We start from the raw sequence: 14,601 nt of genomic DNA, 5'->3' as shown, positions 1-14,601 counted from the left end.
TGACAAGAAGGTCACACAGCTCGGCTTGCAGCTATCCAACTCAGGTGGTTCATGAGTTGTACTATTAAGGCCCTAAAAATATAAATGGAAAAATTTAGAGAGAAATGCAGTTTTTAGATAGCACAGTGAAGAAAAGCATTAATTTGGTGCTAAGAGAGGTTAAACAAACCGAGCATTTTGATTGCACAATGATTAAAAAAATTCAAAGATAGCCAACCAAATGTGAGACTCGGATGGTGCAAAATTTGGATATGTGATTTGTGATATGGATATGTTTCCTCTGCACGATGATAAATAATGTTATTTCAAAACCTGGTGTGTAAGGGGAAATAGATACCGGTAAGTGAAGGAAGGGTGAGGTAGGATAGAAGCACTAGTCAAGATCAGGGAGGGATAGGAGAAGTAGAAAGAAAGAAGCAAAGAAAAGATGCCTTCTTTTGTCTTGTTCTTTTTTCATCCCCTAAAAAACCAAGCCCCTGTTTTTTTTAACTACACCCCCAAAGAAGGAAACATCCCTTTAATTTTTAAAAAGTTGATGAAAAAAAAAAGTTTACAAAATTTAAACTGGTTTGAAAAAAATTCAAACCAAGAAAATTTTTAAATTATAACATACAGTATACAATGTACAGCGTGATTGCCTTTCATAGACTCCATTTTTCTCCAATTTAATGGCATTCTGACCATTCATTGCTTTAGGTGACAAAAAACTAGGAGTAATCATTGATTATGGAGTGCATTCATTGCCAAAACAACACAAGCCAAGATGCCATAACGATGATGTATTTACATAAATCTTGAACATCTATCAAAAGTACTGGGGGTATGAAGCTAGTGGAAGGTGGCTAACAAAGGGAGGTTTGGAGTAGAGGTGATTATGTCACAAAAACTAAGATTTGTGAAAATCTGGAATTTGTTAAAGTTGTCTGAGAGACTTTTACTAAGAAATATCTCTCGCTAAAGATCGGCATTAGTGCAAATTGACTCTGTACGAACAATCACGAGGTGCATGATCATCAGTTGCGCATATAACGTATCAAAACTGCGATGCACATGCACGTATGACATAATTTGAGATGGCACTGAAAGAGCAGATGAATGACAAAAACTTGCTATTTGAGCTCACCCTATGCACACGACACCCAACATTATAAATTGCGCTTTCCTAATGTCGAACGCAAATATTATTGATACAAACCTCCAAACTGAGAAAGTGACGGTTGAGATCCTTGAAAGTGACCAAAATTTCCCTGATCTGCAACACTAGGGCCCTGTGTAAACTCACTAAAGTCCTCCTCATGGCAATGTAATTGTTTCAATGATGAAGCTGCTTGGCTTCCTTGAGTCGTCATATATCCTGTCCCCCACTGGCCAGCCGTAATGCTTGAATGATGAGCTGTACTGCCTCCTGGTCTTGAAACTTTTCAAAAGGCAAAAAAGTTGGAGGTCTGTAGAGCTACATATGGGTCTCAATAAATGAAGGGATACACACTGTGACTCAGAATAGGGATACAAATAACAGAGAGCAATCGCTCCAGAAGAAAGCCGTATTGTCCTGCTAAATAATACATCACTTCCACAACATAAGCTGTGTTTGTGGTTCCAAGCATTGACCTACATCTGAGCTACCATTTTCTTCTGTGGTTGTTTTTTTTATAAATTCTTTGGTTCCAGAAAAGAAGTTGTTTCATTCAATGCAAAAGGAAATAATTTTTTTATTACTTTCACAACATACTGTAAGCATTCATTTTCAGGCCAACCATTGAACAATAAAATAATTATTTCATTATTCAATGGTTGGTCTGAAAATTAAATAAATGCTTATGTTGAGAAAGTACTAAAAAATTATTTCCTGTAACAGTAAGTCTGAGCAATGACGACCGAATGGTTAGCTTCCAGGAAGACCTCTATTTAATAACTCTTGTTTTAACAATAAAAGTAGTTTTAAAATCTTCAACTTTGTCTGGAACCAAACATTGTATACCAAATGCAAATGAACCTTTACTACTGTACAAAAACACCTGAACCTTGGGCTTTCTGCTCCGAAAGGTTACAAATGGGTGGGGAGATAAAGAGGGCCAGTTCACAAACAAACCAGTCAAAATTACTTTCATTTTTTTCAACCTGTTTAAAAGACAAAATGAAATGGTACATCTAGATAGGTTATCAACCCATTAGGTACTGGAACAACTGTAAAACTGTTCATGTGATTGCTAGTGATCAGTTTTTCCACAAATTACCTTGTACCTCACTACATCTTTTCCTTTGGAATCAGAAAGATTACAAAATTTAAATTATGATAACAATAACTATTATTTATTCGTGTTTACAATCTTCACTGGCCTAAATGTAACAAGCCACTGGGTAACACTCACAAACATTGGATGGTATACTCGTAGCAGGCTTCACACTGGAGTCACTGCCAAGCGATCCAAGCAAATTAGACATGGGAGATCCTCCGCCCTTACTGCTTTTGCCAAACAAGCTATTAAGTGCATTGGCATTTGTTGGTTTCCTGTCGATGAAAGACTGTTGCAGCTTCCTCTTCTCAGCTTCAAGTTGTTTTTTCTTCATTAGCTCTTCCTCTTTCTTTAACTGCTCCTCAAAACGTTTTCTTTGTTGCTCCATTATCTTTTGTTGTTGTTTTGGAAATTGATGTCCCAGCTGAACATTGGGAGGAAGTGCACCAATTTGCAGTCCCATTTGCAAGTTAGCTCGAGGGACCATCTGCACCTGAGGCCGCATCTGAGGCCCCATTTGTTGTATCTGAGATCCCAATTGTGGGTCCATCTGATTCACCCTTGGTTGTCCCATTTGAGGACCCATGGGGGATCTGTAACTAGGAAAGGCCTGAGAAAGAATTATAATGTTAATAATAACAATTAAAAATCATTTAATTACTATGAGCATCTTATGTGAATGACCAGATGTACATGTACATTACAAAATCTTTGTCAGTGATAATTTAAAATAAAACCTTCTTTGAAACAACCTTAAATTAATGTGACTTTAAAATGCTGATATAGATCATGCTGTGGTTCAATTTTTTTCTTACCAGTACAATAACGTATTTTAATTTTTCTTTCTCTAATATTCATTATCATAATATGAAACAAAGGAAAAATCAAAATTGAAAAAGTCTGACAAATTTTGAATTAAACATACAATTGAACCATAACATATGCAAAGCCTAGAATAAAAAACCTAACAAACAGAGATTTAACAAGATGTGCCTCAAGGTTGATCTAAACACTATTTACATTAATCACTGTGAGAACCTCCCTTGCTAAAGGCAATTATATTGCATGCTTATAGTAAAAGCTCATACACTTAAGGCGTAAAAACTACGATACTGCTTGACTCAACCACTTTATTCTAATTTGAGAAAGACTTAACAATCCAATTTTTACAAAGACACAAGTCTACAAACAGTTTTGAATGTGAGCAATAGCACCTTAAAATCTACCAAAGACCTGAAAGACAGTTAATGCATATGACACAGGAATGGTGTAATAAGACAAAACCTACATGTACAAACCAATCTTTTATACAAGCTTGTGTAGAGCACTTTGTCTATCATTGGCTTTTGCAGAAATAATTTGTAACATCCCAAAAAGTCATATTGGGGAGCAGCTGGGATGAGGCAGTGGTGAGAGCAGTCGTCTATCAAGATTTGCATAAATTTGTACATGTACAACATGTACACTCTTGTTGTTGTGGAAACCTCAAATTTGGTGCTTTCACATTGTTATGCAGAGTACCGCAATAAAATGCGTGTCGCCCCTGCATCACGATTTTTCCCCTCTTTTAACCAATGATATTCTCCTTTTCTGGCGTTGTTGTTGCCGTAGCCAGTCATTTCTTAAACTTCCTAATATTGGTGCCCCAGTAACAGAAAAGTGCGTAATCATCATTGACGACACATTATTAAATTTTCAACCTCAGTTAATGCATTGCTCATGCTCTGATTGGTTCACTCAATCTCAGTTATCAGTTCATATACATGTACCTTAGTTTGTGCTAAGCGTTGCTACGCTAAATTTGTTTCTCTAGAAAGCGAAGTTTCTCTCTGAATAAAGTAAAAAAAAAACCTTGTTGTGGAAAGTTTGGATCAATTCCGACGTTTAATAGAAGTACGCAAAAATGCAAGAAATGTTTTTGTGCTGAGTCTGCGTATGTCTGACCACAAGGTATTACACAACATTGCATCTTCATCAATTTTAAAAATGTTTTTGCTTGTATTTCGTACTTCCAAACTTTTGGAGTTTAAGGAATTATTTAATAAAACAATAATTTTTTCCGCTTGTTGGATACGAGACTGGTTATAGCCATCTTGGCGCCACGCACCTCATTGGCTATTTACCATCTCATATACAATGCACGCTCATGGAATAATTGTTTTTAGTATAAATACACAGGTGATTATACAAAATCGCGCGCTCTCATTGGCTCGCTATCTCGGATTATCAGCTGATAATCACCTCGACAGACAAAATGGCTGCCAGTAGTCGTTCTGCCACTGGAAGTGAAGATGATTTCGCGTTGAAATGTTTTTTTTTCTCTTTTTTGAAATAATCACCTGTGTATTTATGCTAAAACAATAATTTATTCGCCTCAGGCTCAGTGATTATCGGTGAATATTCACCGATAATCACTTGGCCTTCGGCGAATAATTGTTTTAATTAACTTTAATGGTAGCCTTTGAATCTTACCTGATTCTGCTGAGGTGGAAATCCTTGGGGACCATGAGGGAGATTTGGCTGAAACCCCGCCATCGGTGCCTGTCCCGATGCTTGCATTACACTGAAGTTAGCTGATAAAATATATTATTAAAGGGGCTATGTCACATTATCTTAGGGTGTTCGGGGAAAATGTTTAGTTTGTCATGAGTTTAAAAGTTGAAAATGGTAACGTGGAATTCCTTTCCTGATCAAATTATTGTTACCTCATAAACAAGATGATTCTGAGCAAACACGACCTTCATCCAGGTGATTTGCCATAAACTTGGAAAACATCAGGCCGCTTTTTTTTCAAAATTAGGGCTGCAACGATACATTGTCTCACAGTATGATACACATCTCGATACAGGTGCCACGATACGATACATATCTCGAGAAATCATTACATAAATAATTATGTACAACGAGAAGACATTTTCCGATGAACAGCGTGTTTTGTCTGTGGGTGTGCAAGACTTTGTCAGCTGACAATTAACGCAATGTACGCATCTTGAAAAATATGTGGTGCAAATGTTAGTGTTAGTTATCTGCTATGTCTGTACGTGTCAGATCAGAAGCTATATGAAGCAAGGATGGAACTTTCTTGCCCCTTTGTTGTTAAAATTGAATGTAATTAGAAATTTACCGGTAATAATAAATTGTGTATCAATTTACTATTACTGTAAATCTTTAGGAGGCTATACTGTATGTAACAACTTTCAAGAAAGAAACATTCAAACTACTAACTGTGGCCCTTGAGGGAGAAATTTCCTTTTTAAAATTGTGTACTTAATCTTCTCAGAGTAAAATGGGTTCTTTTCGAGGAAACATAAAAAAAGACCAAAATGCAATATTATTTTCTACGACAATCAGTGGTTAACAAAAAGACGAGGCCTAACGTTTTTTAACATTTTCGATCTCTGATACCAATCTTGGGGAGAGAGAGAGATATAGAGAGAGAGAAACAGATGTAAAGCCATTGCTGCATACAACCTGAATTAGCCGTCAAAAACTATAATATACCCTATTCTCTTTAGGTCCATAGCACAACTTACTTAACTCTTCAAAAGGCATACACCGAGTCAGAACAAAAAAGGCTTAATTATATTTGTTAAGCTTAACCTTCCATTTTGCTTTAAGCCTTACAACGCTACTTCTGTCGAAACGTGCTTATCATGTGCTTACCTTGATTTTGAGTTGGAAATACCTGCCTTGGATTATTGAATGCCATTTTTTCATCTTTTTAAAAATAAAACTCGAATAACGCAGTTAGAGGGAACAAAACCAAACTCAAATAGAAATTGGTTTACTACGGTGTATAAGCGACATGAAATCCAGCCTTTTCTTGTGTCGGTCCCATTCTCCCTCAAAAGGAGGCTACAATCTTAGACAAAAATCAAGGGGACACTTCACGCTGCGTAGCAGATTACCCCTTCCCCCTATTCAATGTTGCAAAGAGAACGGCGTTTTTCCAGGAGTCCGACAGTTTTTACGCCATCAACATTGTCATGGGGGAGGGGGCTTCAAACATGCTTTGGTGTCACGATCTTTTTGACCGGGATTGTGTTGATTACAGAACTGTAGAAAGTTCTACACAGATCTCGTTGCGGTTTGAGCGTGCCACGTTTGTCCTCGCGTCATTTGGGTGAGTGCTCCTATGCTTTGGATGAGGAATATGTGTCTAATTGTTGCCGAATATGTTCTGGAACATGTTTTCTGTGTAGTTGCAGATGTATTTAGGGAGAGATTGCAACTGCACGATACAGGACTTAGCTGAAAGGCGATGAAAATGGTTTCTCGGCGGTGGATTGATAATAACACACGTGCTCGTATGTATTATTTGAGCCAAGTTAAGGGAATGTCAATTCGAAAAACGGCACTACATTGTAATGTTTCACGTGGAGTTGTTTGGAGAATAATCCAGCGACAGCGCGAGAAAGAATCCTGAACCGCTGTAAAAGCAAGACTTCAACTTTACAACGCGGACGTCCGAGAAAACTGACAGGTAGACAGGGGCGTTTACTTCTGAGATCCTTGGACAAATTGCGTGATGAAGATGGCAATTTTACTGCACAACGTCTTATGTTTGAAGAGGCTGCCAAAAGAGGTGGACGCATTTTTATCCAAGATGGAGACCCATCGCAGAATTCGGCTGTAGCGAAGAGAGCCATGTCTCGAGTGCACTGTAGAGTTATTAACGTGCCAGTGCGTTCTCCTGATATGCACTGCATTGAGAATGTATTTTATATCACGAGTAAGAAATTAAAAGAAGAGGCCAAAGTGAAGAGAATAACAAAAGAGTCATTCGGCGACTTTAAGAAGAGAGTTATTACGACAATCAAAGCTATTCCTGTTGGCACAATAGATGAATTGATCGCTTCTACAGACAAGCGATTAGATGCTGTCATTACGAGTCGTGGCCGTCGTATACGATATTAACAAACGATTTCTGTAGAACCAACAACTATCTTTTAATTATTTCAAAGTTTCTAGAGAGACAAGCCGTATCACTGCAATATCAGGGCATATAACAGAGTACATTGGGATAAACTATGGTGACTGAACAGAGTTCTCTGTACTGTAATTTGTACTAGTCACTTCAATGGAAATTCACCCGCTAAGCTACAATATATGTTTTGTTACAAAGCCATAGTCTGTTTACAACAACGGTTATAATCATAAGCAACTCAAACATCCATATTCTTTGTCCTGTGTTCTTTAGTGTACGCGCCGTAACAGTGGGACCAAACAGGCGACTTATCATAAATCCGAATACGGTTAACCACCTACGATTAACCATTTGCATTCCTAATTTCCCGACAAGCGGAATTGTTGTACTGTCGTTTATGCCATTGAACAAAAATTGTCAACACAAAGTTTCAGTTCACTGCACTTTTGTGCGTATTTCTCCCGTTTCAGTGAAATGGTGAGTCTTGCAATTGGTTAACCGTGCTTTAGCATAATTAATCAGCTATGAAGTGCGGATTATTTATAATGACGGTTAACCACTTTGGCTGTTTGCAACACGAAGAGTTTTCAGGGTTGTACAGTTTTCAACTGAATAAACGATTTTACCTATCATGTAAAATAGCATCACAAGTAAACCGATCACTCTAAACCTCCTGCTCTTCAGTACTGGCGCTATGAAATGGTTAATCGTTCGTCTATCAAATGGTTAATCGTTCCTTCTTCCTATATGTTGTTAATCGTTCGTCTACTTGGCACTTGTTTACCGTAGTTGTGAGTTTCGGAAGCAAACTTCATTTCATAGTGCCTTCACTGTTTACTAAAATCTGCCCTTTTTTAAGAAGGCCCGAGTATAAATTCCGCGAAACGTCACGAGGTACACACTTCTCAATTGCCTTCTACGAAGAACACCGCTGCCCTCCATAGATTATATCTCAGTGCCCAAAATGTACCCATTTCGACTCAAGAAGTATCACAACACCGTTACATTTTCAACTGTCTGAACAGAAATGATCTTTTAGTGTTCATCAAAGAACGAGTTAGGAAGTCTCCACTTCGCACACAATTAACAACAACGTGTACAAGAATTGACAACTGTAAATAAACTCTCTTAACCTAATTAAAAGTGAGACCTTCTTGACGAGAAATTATTTCCCTCAAGTCGTTCATTTATTTGAACTACTAGCCTGTTCATACTCGTTAAATATATCTAGCAAAATTCAATCATTTCTATAATATGCATACACCCCACTTGTACAGACACTTCACATAAATAACTCCCATGACCTTTTCATTCAATTACTAACTACAGCTCGCGTGACACGCAGCTACACACAATCTTAGACAAAAATCAAGGGGACACTTCACGCTGCGTAGCAGATTACACCTTCCCCCTATTCAATGTTGCAAAGAGAATGGCGCTTTTCCAGGAGCCCGACAGTTTTTACGCCATCAACAATGTCATGGGGGAGGGGGCTTCAAACATGCTTTCGTGTCACGATCTTTTTGACTTGGATTGTAGACACCACAGGACCCTAACCTCCCCTAACCTACCTGTACAATCGTGGATAAAATAGATGGGAAATTTGTACCCCCCTAATCAAGGATGGGAAAATGGCGCGTTTTGGCTTTTGCGCGGCTTCATCCTTGATTTGGAAGGGGCGGGGGGGGGGGAGGGGGTGGGGGTTTGCTGTTCCATTTTATTGTGTCCAAGATTGTAGCCTGCGATCATGACCTCCCTCCCTTCTTATCATCTTTGGGAAGTAGGGCATGATACATTTCCTATGCGTATCGCATGTGAAAAAGCCAAAATTTGGCTTTTTTGTCTGATTGCTCGAGCAAAAATAGAGCTCTTGGAGCCTCGCTCCGATTGGTTACAGAATTGGTAAAATCCGGTTAATGTCTGATCAAATTATGGCCGCCGAGAAGGATTTGAACAGGAATGATGTTCAGGATCTGTTTACAGCTGCTGTTACCTCGATTTGTGCAACGCGACGCTGGCAGTTCCCAACGATAGCGCTGCACTGATTGGTAGATTCGAATAGATTAAAATGCTTCGAATTCCTTTGGTCTGGTTTCTTGCACCGATCATGTTGAGAAAGCTTTATTATGGATTTCAGGATCGCCTTTCTCCGTGAATTTTCGAAAGATGAAGCTCCCAAATTCGGCGAAGTTATGAGGAAATCCTTGATCGATTGGATGCTGGTTTTTTAAGGTGAGAATTTCACTGGTTTGGCGTCAGTTCCAACTTGAACAAGACGAGGTCACCAGCCGGTGGCTGGGTGCTGCCTACCTTGTCAATTTTCTTGACTGTCTAACCGTCGGTCGCGAACAGATCTCGTAAAGTGACGCCTCAAACACCTCGAAACGACCAAAACAACATAACACATGCAGGACCCAATCGATCTTTCATTGAATTATTTTTCGCGGCTTTCAAACTTAATCGCCAAACAAGTCGCAACCACCGTAATGTATTTATCCTTCTACAGATCGATAACAACAACACCAACAGAGGGTGGTCTGCCCGTGGTTTGCTACTATTGACTCAATTCTCGGTTTTCACATGACGTCATGGCCGCCATGTTGGAGCCCCTAAACAAAGAAACGGCGGCCATGTTGGAGCCCCCACCAAATCCTCCGGGAATTTAACTCTATTATTATGCAAACGTTTTCTTTTGTTTTCGTTGAAAAACATGGCTGTTGATCACGTGAGTGAAAACCAACAATAGTGATGTTTTAGAACCATTGTAGGACCAGGAAACGTGCTAGATATGCAAACATCTGGGGCGCCATTTTTGAATGCTAAACTTATTGATTTGCGTGTTTAATCGGTGAAGGCAAGCAATAAGCATTCTCTGTTAATTCAGTAAAACGTTTGAAATGTGTGTTGGTATGCCTTTAATGTTCTGTAAATCATGAATCATTTGACTTAGTCCAAACTAACTAATACCCCGATTTGGTTGAAGACATCTGAATTCGTTTCACGGTAGAATGGTCATAAAGGGTTTGAAATTAGATTGAATTCAATAAACTTTTGAAAAGGTTGCTTTACTCATGTGAGTTTGCTCTAAATGAGCATCACGCGCGTCAACAGGACCAGCAGTTACTCTTTTTGAGTCACCAAATGAGAAGAACAAAATGAGAGAGCAACTCTGAAGAGCAAACTCTAAGCCCAAGGAATTGTAAAAACAATAACACAATGCTTTGCATTTCTAACTTGACTTTATTCAAAACATCCGTTAAAGTTATAAATTCGAAAACAAACACCCGTGGGAAACTCATTTACATTGCTATCGGCTCTTAACATACATCAATCGAGTAATGAACATAGGCGAGTGTAGTACACCCATCTGCTAAAATGAAGCGTTTGTCATCGTAGGGAGAATGACTTGTTTTGGTTAAGGCCAGTGAATAGATTTGATGGTTTTCACTTCGAAGTGGATTCATTTGTGCTTTTGAACTCGTTTCTCAATGAGGCAAGTCTTGTAATCTTGATGTCGGATTTTTCTGTTGGTCACATTCTTTGAGACTCCTTTCGCTGTTTTCTTTTTCACTGGTTTGCTATCTTCTGTGAATAGGATAGAGTACATTTTAGGTCGAAGGCCAACAAATTCCTCGATGGGTATGCCATGGGTCTCGTCTTTCATCTTCGCCAGCAGCTTTTTGTTCTGTACCGAAAATTAATTGTCTCTTTGGTATTTCGACGAGTCAAAGTAGTCTAGGTCTTGTAAAAAATCGTGATAGAGGTCATCTGTCTTGACATCATAGTACAAGCTATCGGTGTCTGTAAACAGCAATTTAGCCTGGGCTCCGTACTTTGAGGCCATGTAATTGTAGTGGAAATCGTACATCAGATCAAGAATCGTAAAGCCGACATAAATCGGGCGATTCAGGTACAACTTGGTCTTCCTCACTATGATACAAATGGCTGCTAGATTTTAAGAAAAGATGCGGAATGCATCAAAGGCGGGTGATGCGGTCAGTTTGCTTGGGTTAGTCACCAGCATGACATCCACACGCTTTGGCAGGATTTCCATCGTTTTGCCAAAGACGGCATTGGTCCTGAGTTTGAAGAAATCTTTTTGAAGATCATTGCGGGCTTGCTTTCGCTTCTCAGTGTTGAAGTCGATGTAACTCTTTTACCATCTACTCTATACAAAGCACCAAGTACCCGATGGATCTTTGTCAACTTCAAACCCAGGTCTGGGTATAGGTTATGGTAATTGAGAATGTAAAGTGTTTTGTCGCGGAGATTTGGAATTAGTTAAGGTACGGACGCGCAGCCCAGGTCCAGTTCTTCAACCAGCTGTTGGCAATAGGGGGCAAGCATGTTTGGGGTCACTTTCATCTTCTCTAGCGCTAGGGGATAATCTGAGTGGAGATCGTGGGGTTCTGTTGGGTATTCGACATCTACTTCCAGAATGTACCCATCTTCACAATCGTCGGGTATGGACATGACATTCAGCTCTTCGATTTCATGCTCGGTTCAACCAGAAAAAGTCATGGGTTGGGAGAGGTTGACTCGGGGCACATCCATACAAATTGTTGCGTCTAAGTACATGATGTAATTAGTCACTGATTAGTGTCCTAAGTCGAGTCATAACCAGACACGTATGGGTTGTTTGCCTTGCCGTAACGGTTGCTGATCGTGGAAATACCACCACGAATACCCTCTTCGACGAACAAGTTGGTTAATAATTCTAGTTCTACATCCGTCATCTTGGGACAGGCGGACCAATCCAGACCAGGTGAGGTGTATTAATGAGCGGGGTCTAATCCATAGTAGTTCAAACGGATGCTTCGAAAGTACTCAAAGACGTGTAGAGATCATGATACTTGCCAAGAGTTCGCAATTGAAAGCTTGTAAATACTGTTTGTGCTTGTTGATAATCTTCATGACTAATATGTTCTTCGGTAAGCTGACTAAACAAAGCTTCTTTGGGAGGGAGCTGTGGCTCTTGAAACTTGCTCATATCATCCATATAATCGTACGGGGAGACGCCTTTTCGCGACAAAAGGGATACTTTGCTTTTCTCGGTGTAGCACTTGAGAACGTGGAATTTGTCATCTCCCTCCTCTGCCAGATTCGATACAAGCTTTTCTAAAGACGCATTCATAAATTGAAGTGAGTCCAGAAAATCCAAGTGGCCGATCGAGAAGGCAATGTATGTACTTTTCCATATTGTTGGGAATACAGTTGGTGGAGTTGTTCTTTACTTTTCCCACACCTTCCATAATAGGATGGGAGTCGTAGCCTCGGAGATATTGAAAGATGACTGGAATTTGACCCGTGAGTTGAAAATTTAAGTTGCATGCGTTGTGGGCCGCCTCTCTGAATTTACTACTGAGGTGACAGTGGTCTCAAACTCGATTAGCCCCAAGTATGACAATGAGTGGCTTCTTGATACTCTCGCTCTTCGGAAGCTAGGGATTAATTGGATCGGCACAATCTCTTTTACGGGAGTATGAATTCGTTCCTCTTCTTGCTGTAACGCTTCCAGGAACTAATCCACTGCATCTTCTCCGCGATAGAGTACGGGAGGTTTGCAGTATTCTGGTTTTTCGGAAACAATCACGTAAGCAAAACCACCAGCTTGATGTTTTGGAAATTTCTCCGTCGAGGACTTGCTAGAATTTGGTGAGGCGAACTGAATCTTGGTGGTCAGGCTCTCAAAATCTGCGTAAATGATATATAAAGGGGACTCAAAGCTGTTTTTGGAAATGTTTAAATTGTAGAAACATGTTATCCTCATTGGGTAGTTCAATCCTGTGATCTCTATGCTGACTACACAGTGGCCTTGTTGTCTTCAAGTAGCTGTTCTCCCGTCTTGAAAACAACAGCAAGTTGACCTGCACCGAAAACTCTCGTTCTTTAGTAAGGTACACTCTAAGTCTGAGTGCACACACCTGAGTGTACATGGTTCTCCTGCGTAGTCGTATTGACCGTCATTGCGTCATCCCATCTCGATTGTTTTGCTCTCTGCTTTCCATTTTCTTCTTCTTCGGGATATTTCCTCAAACTTTGCAAACTCGCATACCTTCTGGTGTTCAAACACTTATCATGGCGATAGAACTGGCGAGAACAAGACTGACAGTGGTGAGTTTACCTTTGAGAATGTTTCTTCCGGGCGCATCTTTGCATCTTTTCGATTAAAGGCATCGCCATACCGTTCACAAATAAACTGAGAATAGTCGCCATGAATTGTCTTCTTGTGCTTGTGCCGTGTTAGGTTTGCCATCTGGGTAAACTCTTTCTCACAAATATCACAGATGAAAGCCATTTTACGAAGGAAGTGCTCTTCTTTGATCCAGTTATAAAGTCATCGTTATAATTTCTTAGGAAATTATTTATCTATCTATCTACTTATTTATTTATTTATTATTTTTCTTAGTACATTTTTATTCCATATTTCTATATTTATGTACTTTACATATTTCTGAACTTTTATTATAATATTTTTGTTATAACTCCTACTATAGTTTAAAACTGTTTGGGAGTATATCGATTAAAGGATTAAGGCGAATCGTTCCTCGATGACTTCTGGCCAAACGCTCTCCTTGAAGTCAATGCCTATAATTTGTTTCGTAAGGATCGTTCTGTCGGCTTGGGTGGTGGGCTGATGGTTTATGTTCCTTCGCATTTACTGGTCAGGAGACGTATTGACCTGGAGATGGATGGCATTGAGTGTATTTGGTTAGAACTTCATTTTCCCCGCTCGCGTCCATGTATTATACGTTTTGTTTACCGCCTGCCTTCCTACAACGCTGCCTTTACAGGCTTACTGGCCATGGAGGAAATGATGCTTTCAAGCTCCGACTGCCAATTAAGGTTGACAGCCTCTGGTGTTGGGCAATTTGAATTTCGGCCTACTTAAACATGTGCAACCAAGGATGTTTTAGTGTCTTTCAGGCTCCGGGCTTTCAGCAACTCATTACAAATTAAAGTTACGAGACCAATATCTAATTCTCTCCTGGACCACATTTTTGTTTCACACATAGACTTTGTTGTTGACTCTGGAACTATACCTTCATCATTCAGTGTTTGTTACTTGGAGAAGCAGAAGTAATTTTAAGCGACCCGGCCATAAAATTATTCATTTTCGCTCTCGTAAATCGCTTCCTATTGAACGACGCAGTTGTCAGCTCTCTGGAATGCTTATCGTCATTCAAGAAACAGGGTTGTTCATTTTATTCGTAAGGCCAAGTGTTCTTTTTATCGTGACGCTATAAGAGAGAATTTTAGCCTGCGAACGCAGACGTTGTATTCAGGTATTTCTTCTTCGAAAGGTACCAATTTACCTAGTCATCTGAGAGTCGACGGTTTGATATCCACTGACCCGGCCGAGATATCTAACATCACTTCCCCGGTTCAAACTCGTTCCCAGGGTCTCTTTGCCGATGACAATGGACAATGGAGACC

The 14,601-nt window shown here is 39.6% G+C and overlaps 1 protein-coding gene and 1 pseudogene across 1 annotated transcript in view; both read right to left on the bottom strand.

Annotated features, from left to right (window-relative positions):
- Positions 1 to 6,031, bottom strand: part of LOC138025374 (synergin gamma-like) — a 26,985-nt gene extending 20,954 nt beyond the window's left edge. The window contains exons 1-4 of the mRNA XM_068872595.1: positions 5,901 to 6,031; positions 4,710 to 4,810; positions 2,373 to 2,847; positions 1,196 to 1,417 (exon numbers count right to left, since the gene is read on the bottom strand). Coding sequence (XP_068728696.1) covers positions 1,196 to 1,417; positions 2,373 to 2,847; positions 4,710 to 4,810; positions 5,901 to 5,946 — 844 coding nt within the window. The 5' untranslated portion in view covers positions 5,947 to 6,031. The remainder of the gene's footprint in view (positions 1 to 1,195; positions 1,418 to 2,372; positions 2,848 to 4,709; positions 4,811 to 5,900) is intronic.
- A 5,722-nt stretch (positions 6,032 to 11,753) lies between these two features.
- LOC138037446 (uncharacterized) lies at positions 11,754 to 12,298 on the bottom strand (annotated as a pseudogene).
- Positions 12,299 to 14,601: the final 2,303 nt, after the last annotated feature.

Source organism: Montipora capricornis, chromosome 2 (genome assembly GCF_036669925.1).
Source record: "Montipora capricornis isolate CH-2021 chromosome 2, ASM3666992v2, whole genome shotgun sequence".
In the NCBI taxonomy this organism is placed as follows: domain Eukaryota; kingdom Metazoa; phylum Cnidaria; class Anthozoa; order Scleractinia; family Acroporidae; genus Montipora; species Montipora capricornis.
The sequence above is the reverse complement of the archived record's forward strand: the minus strand, read 5'-3'. Positions and strand labels throughout refer to the sequence as shown.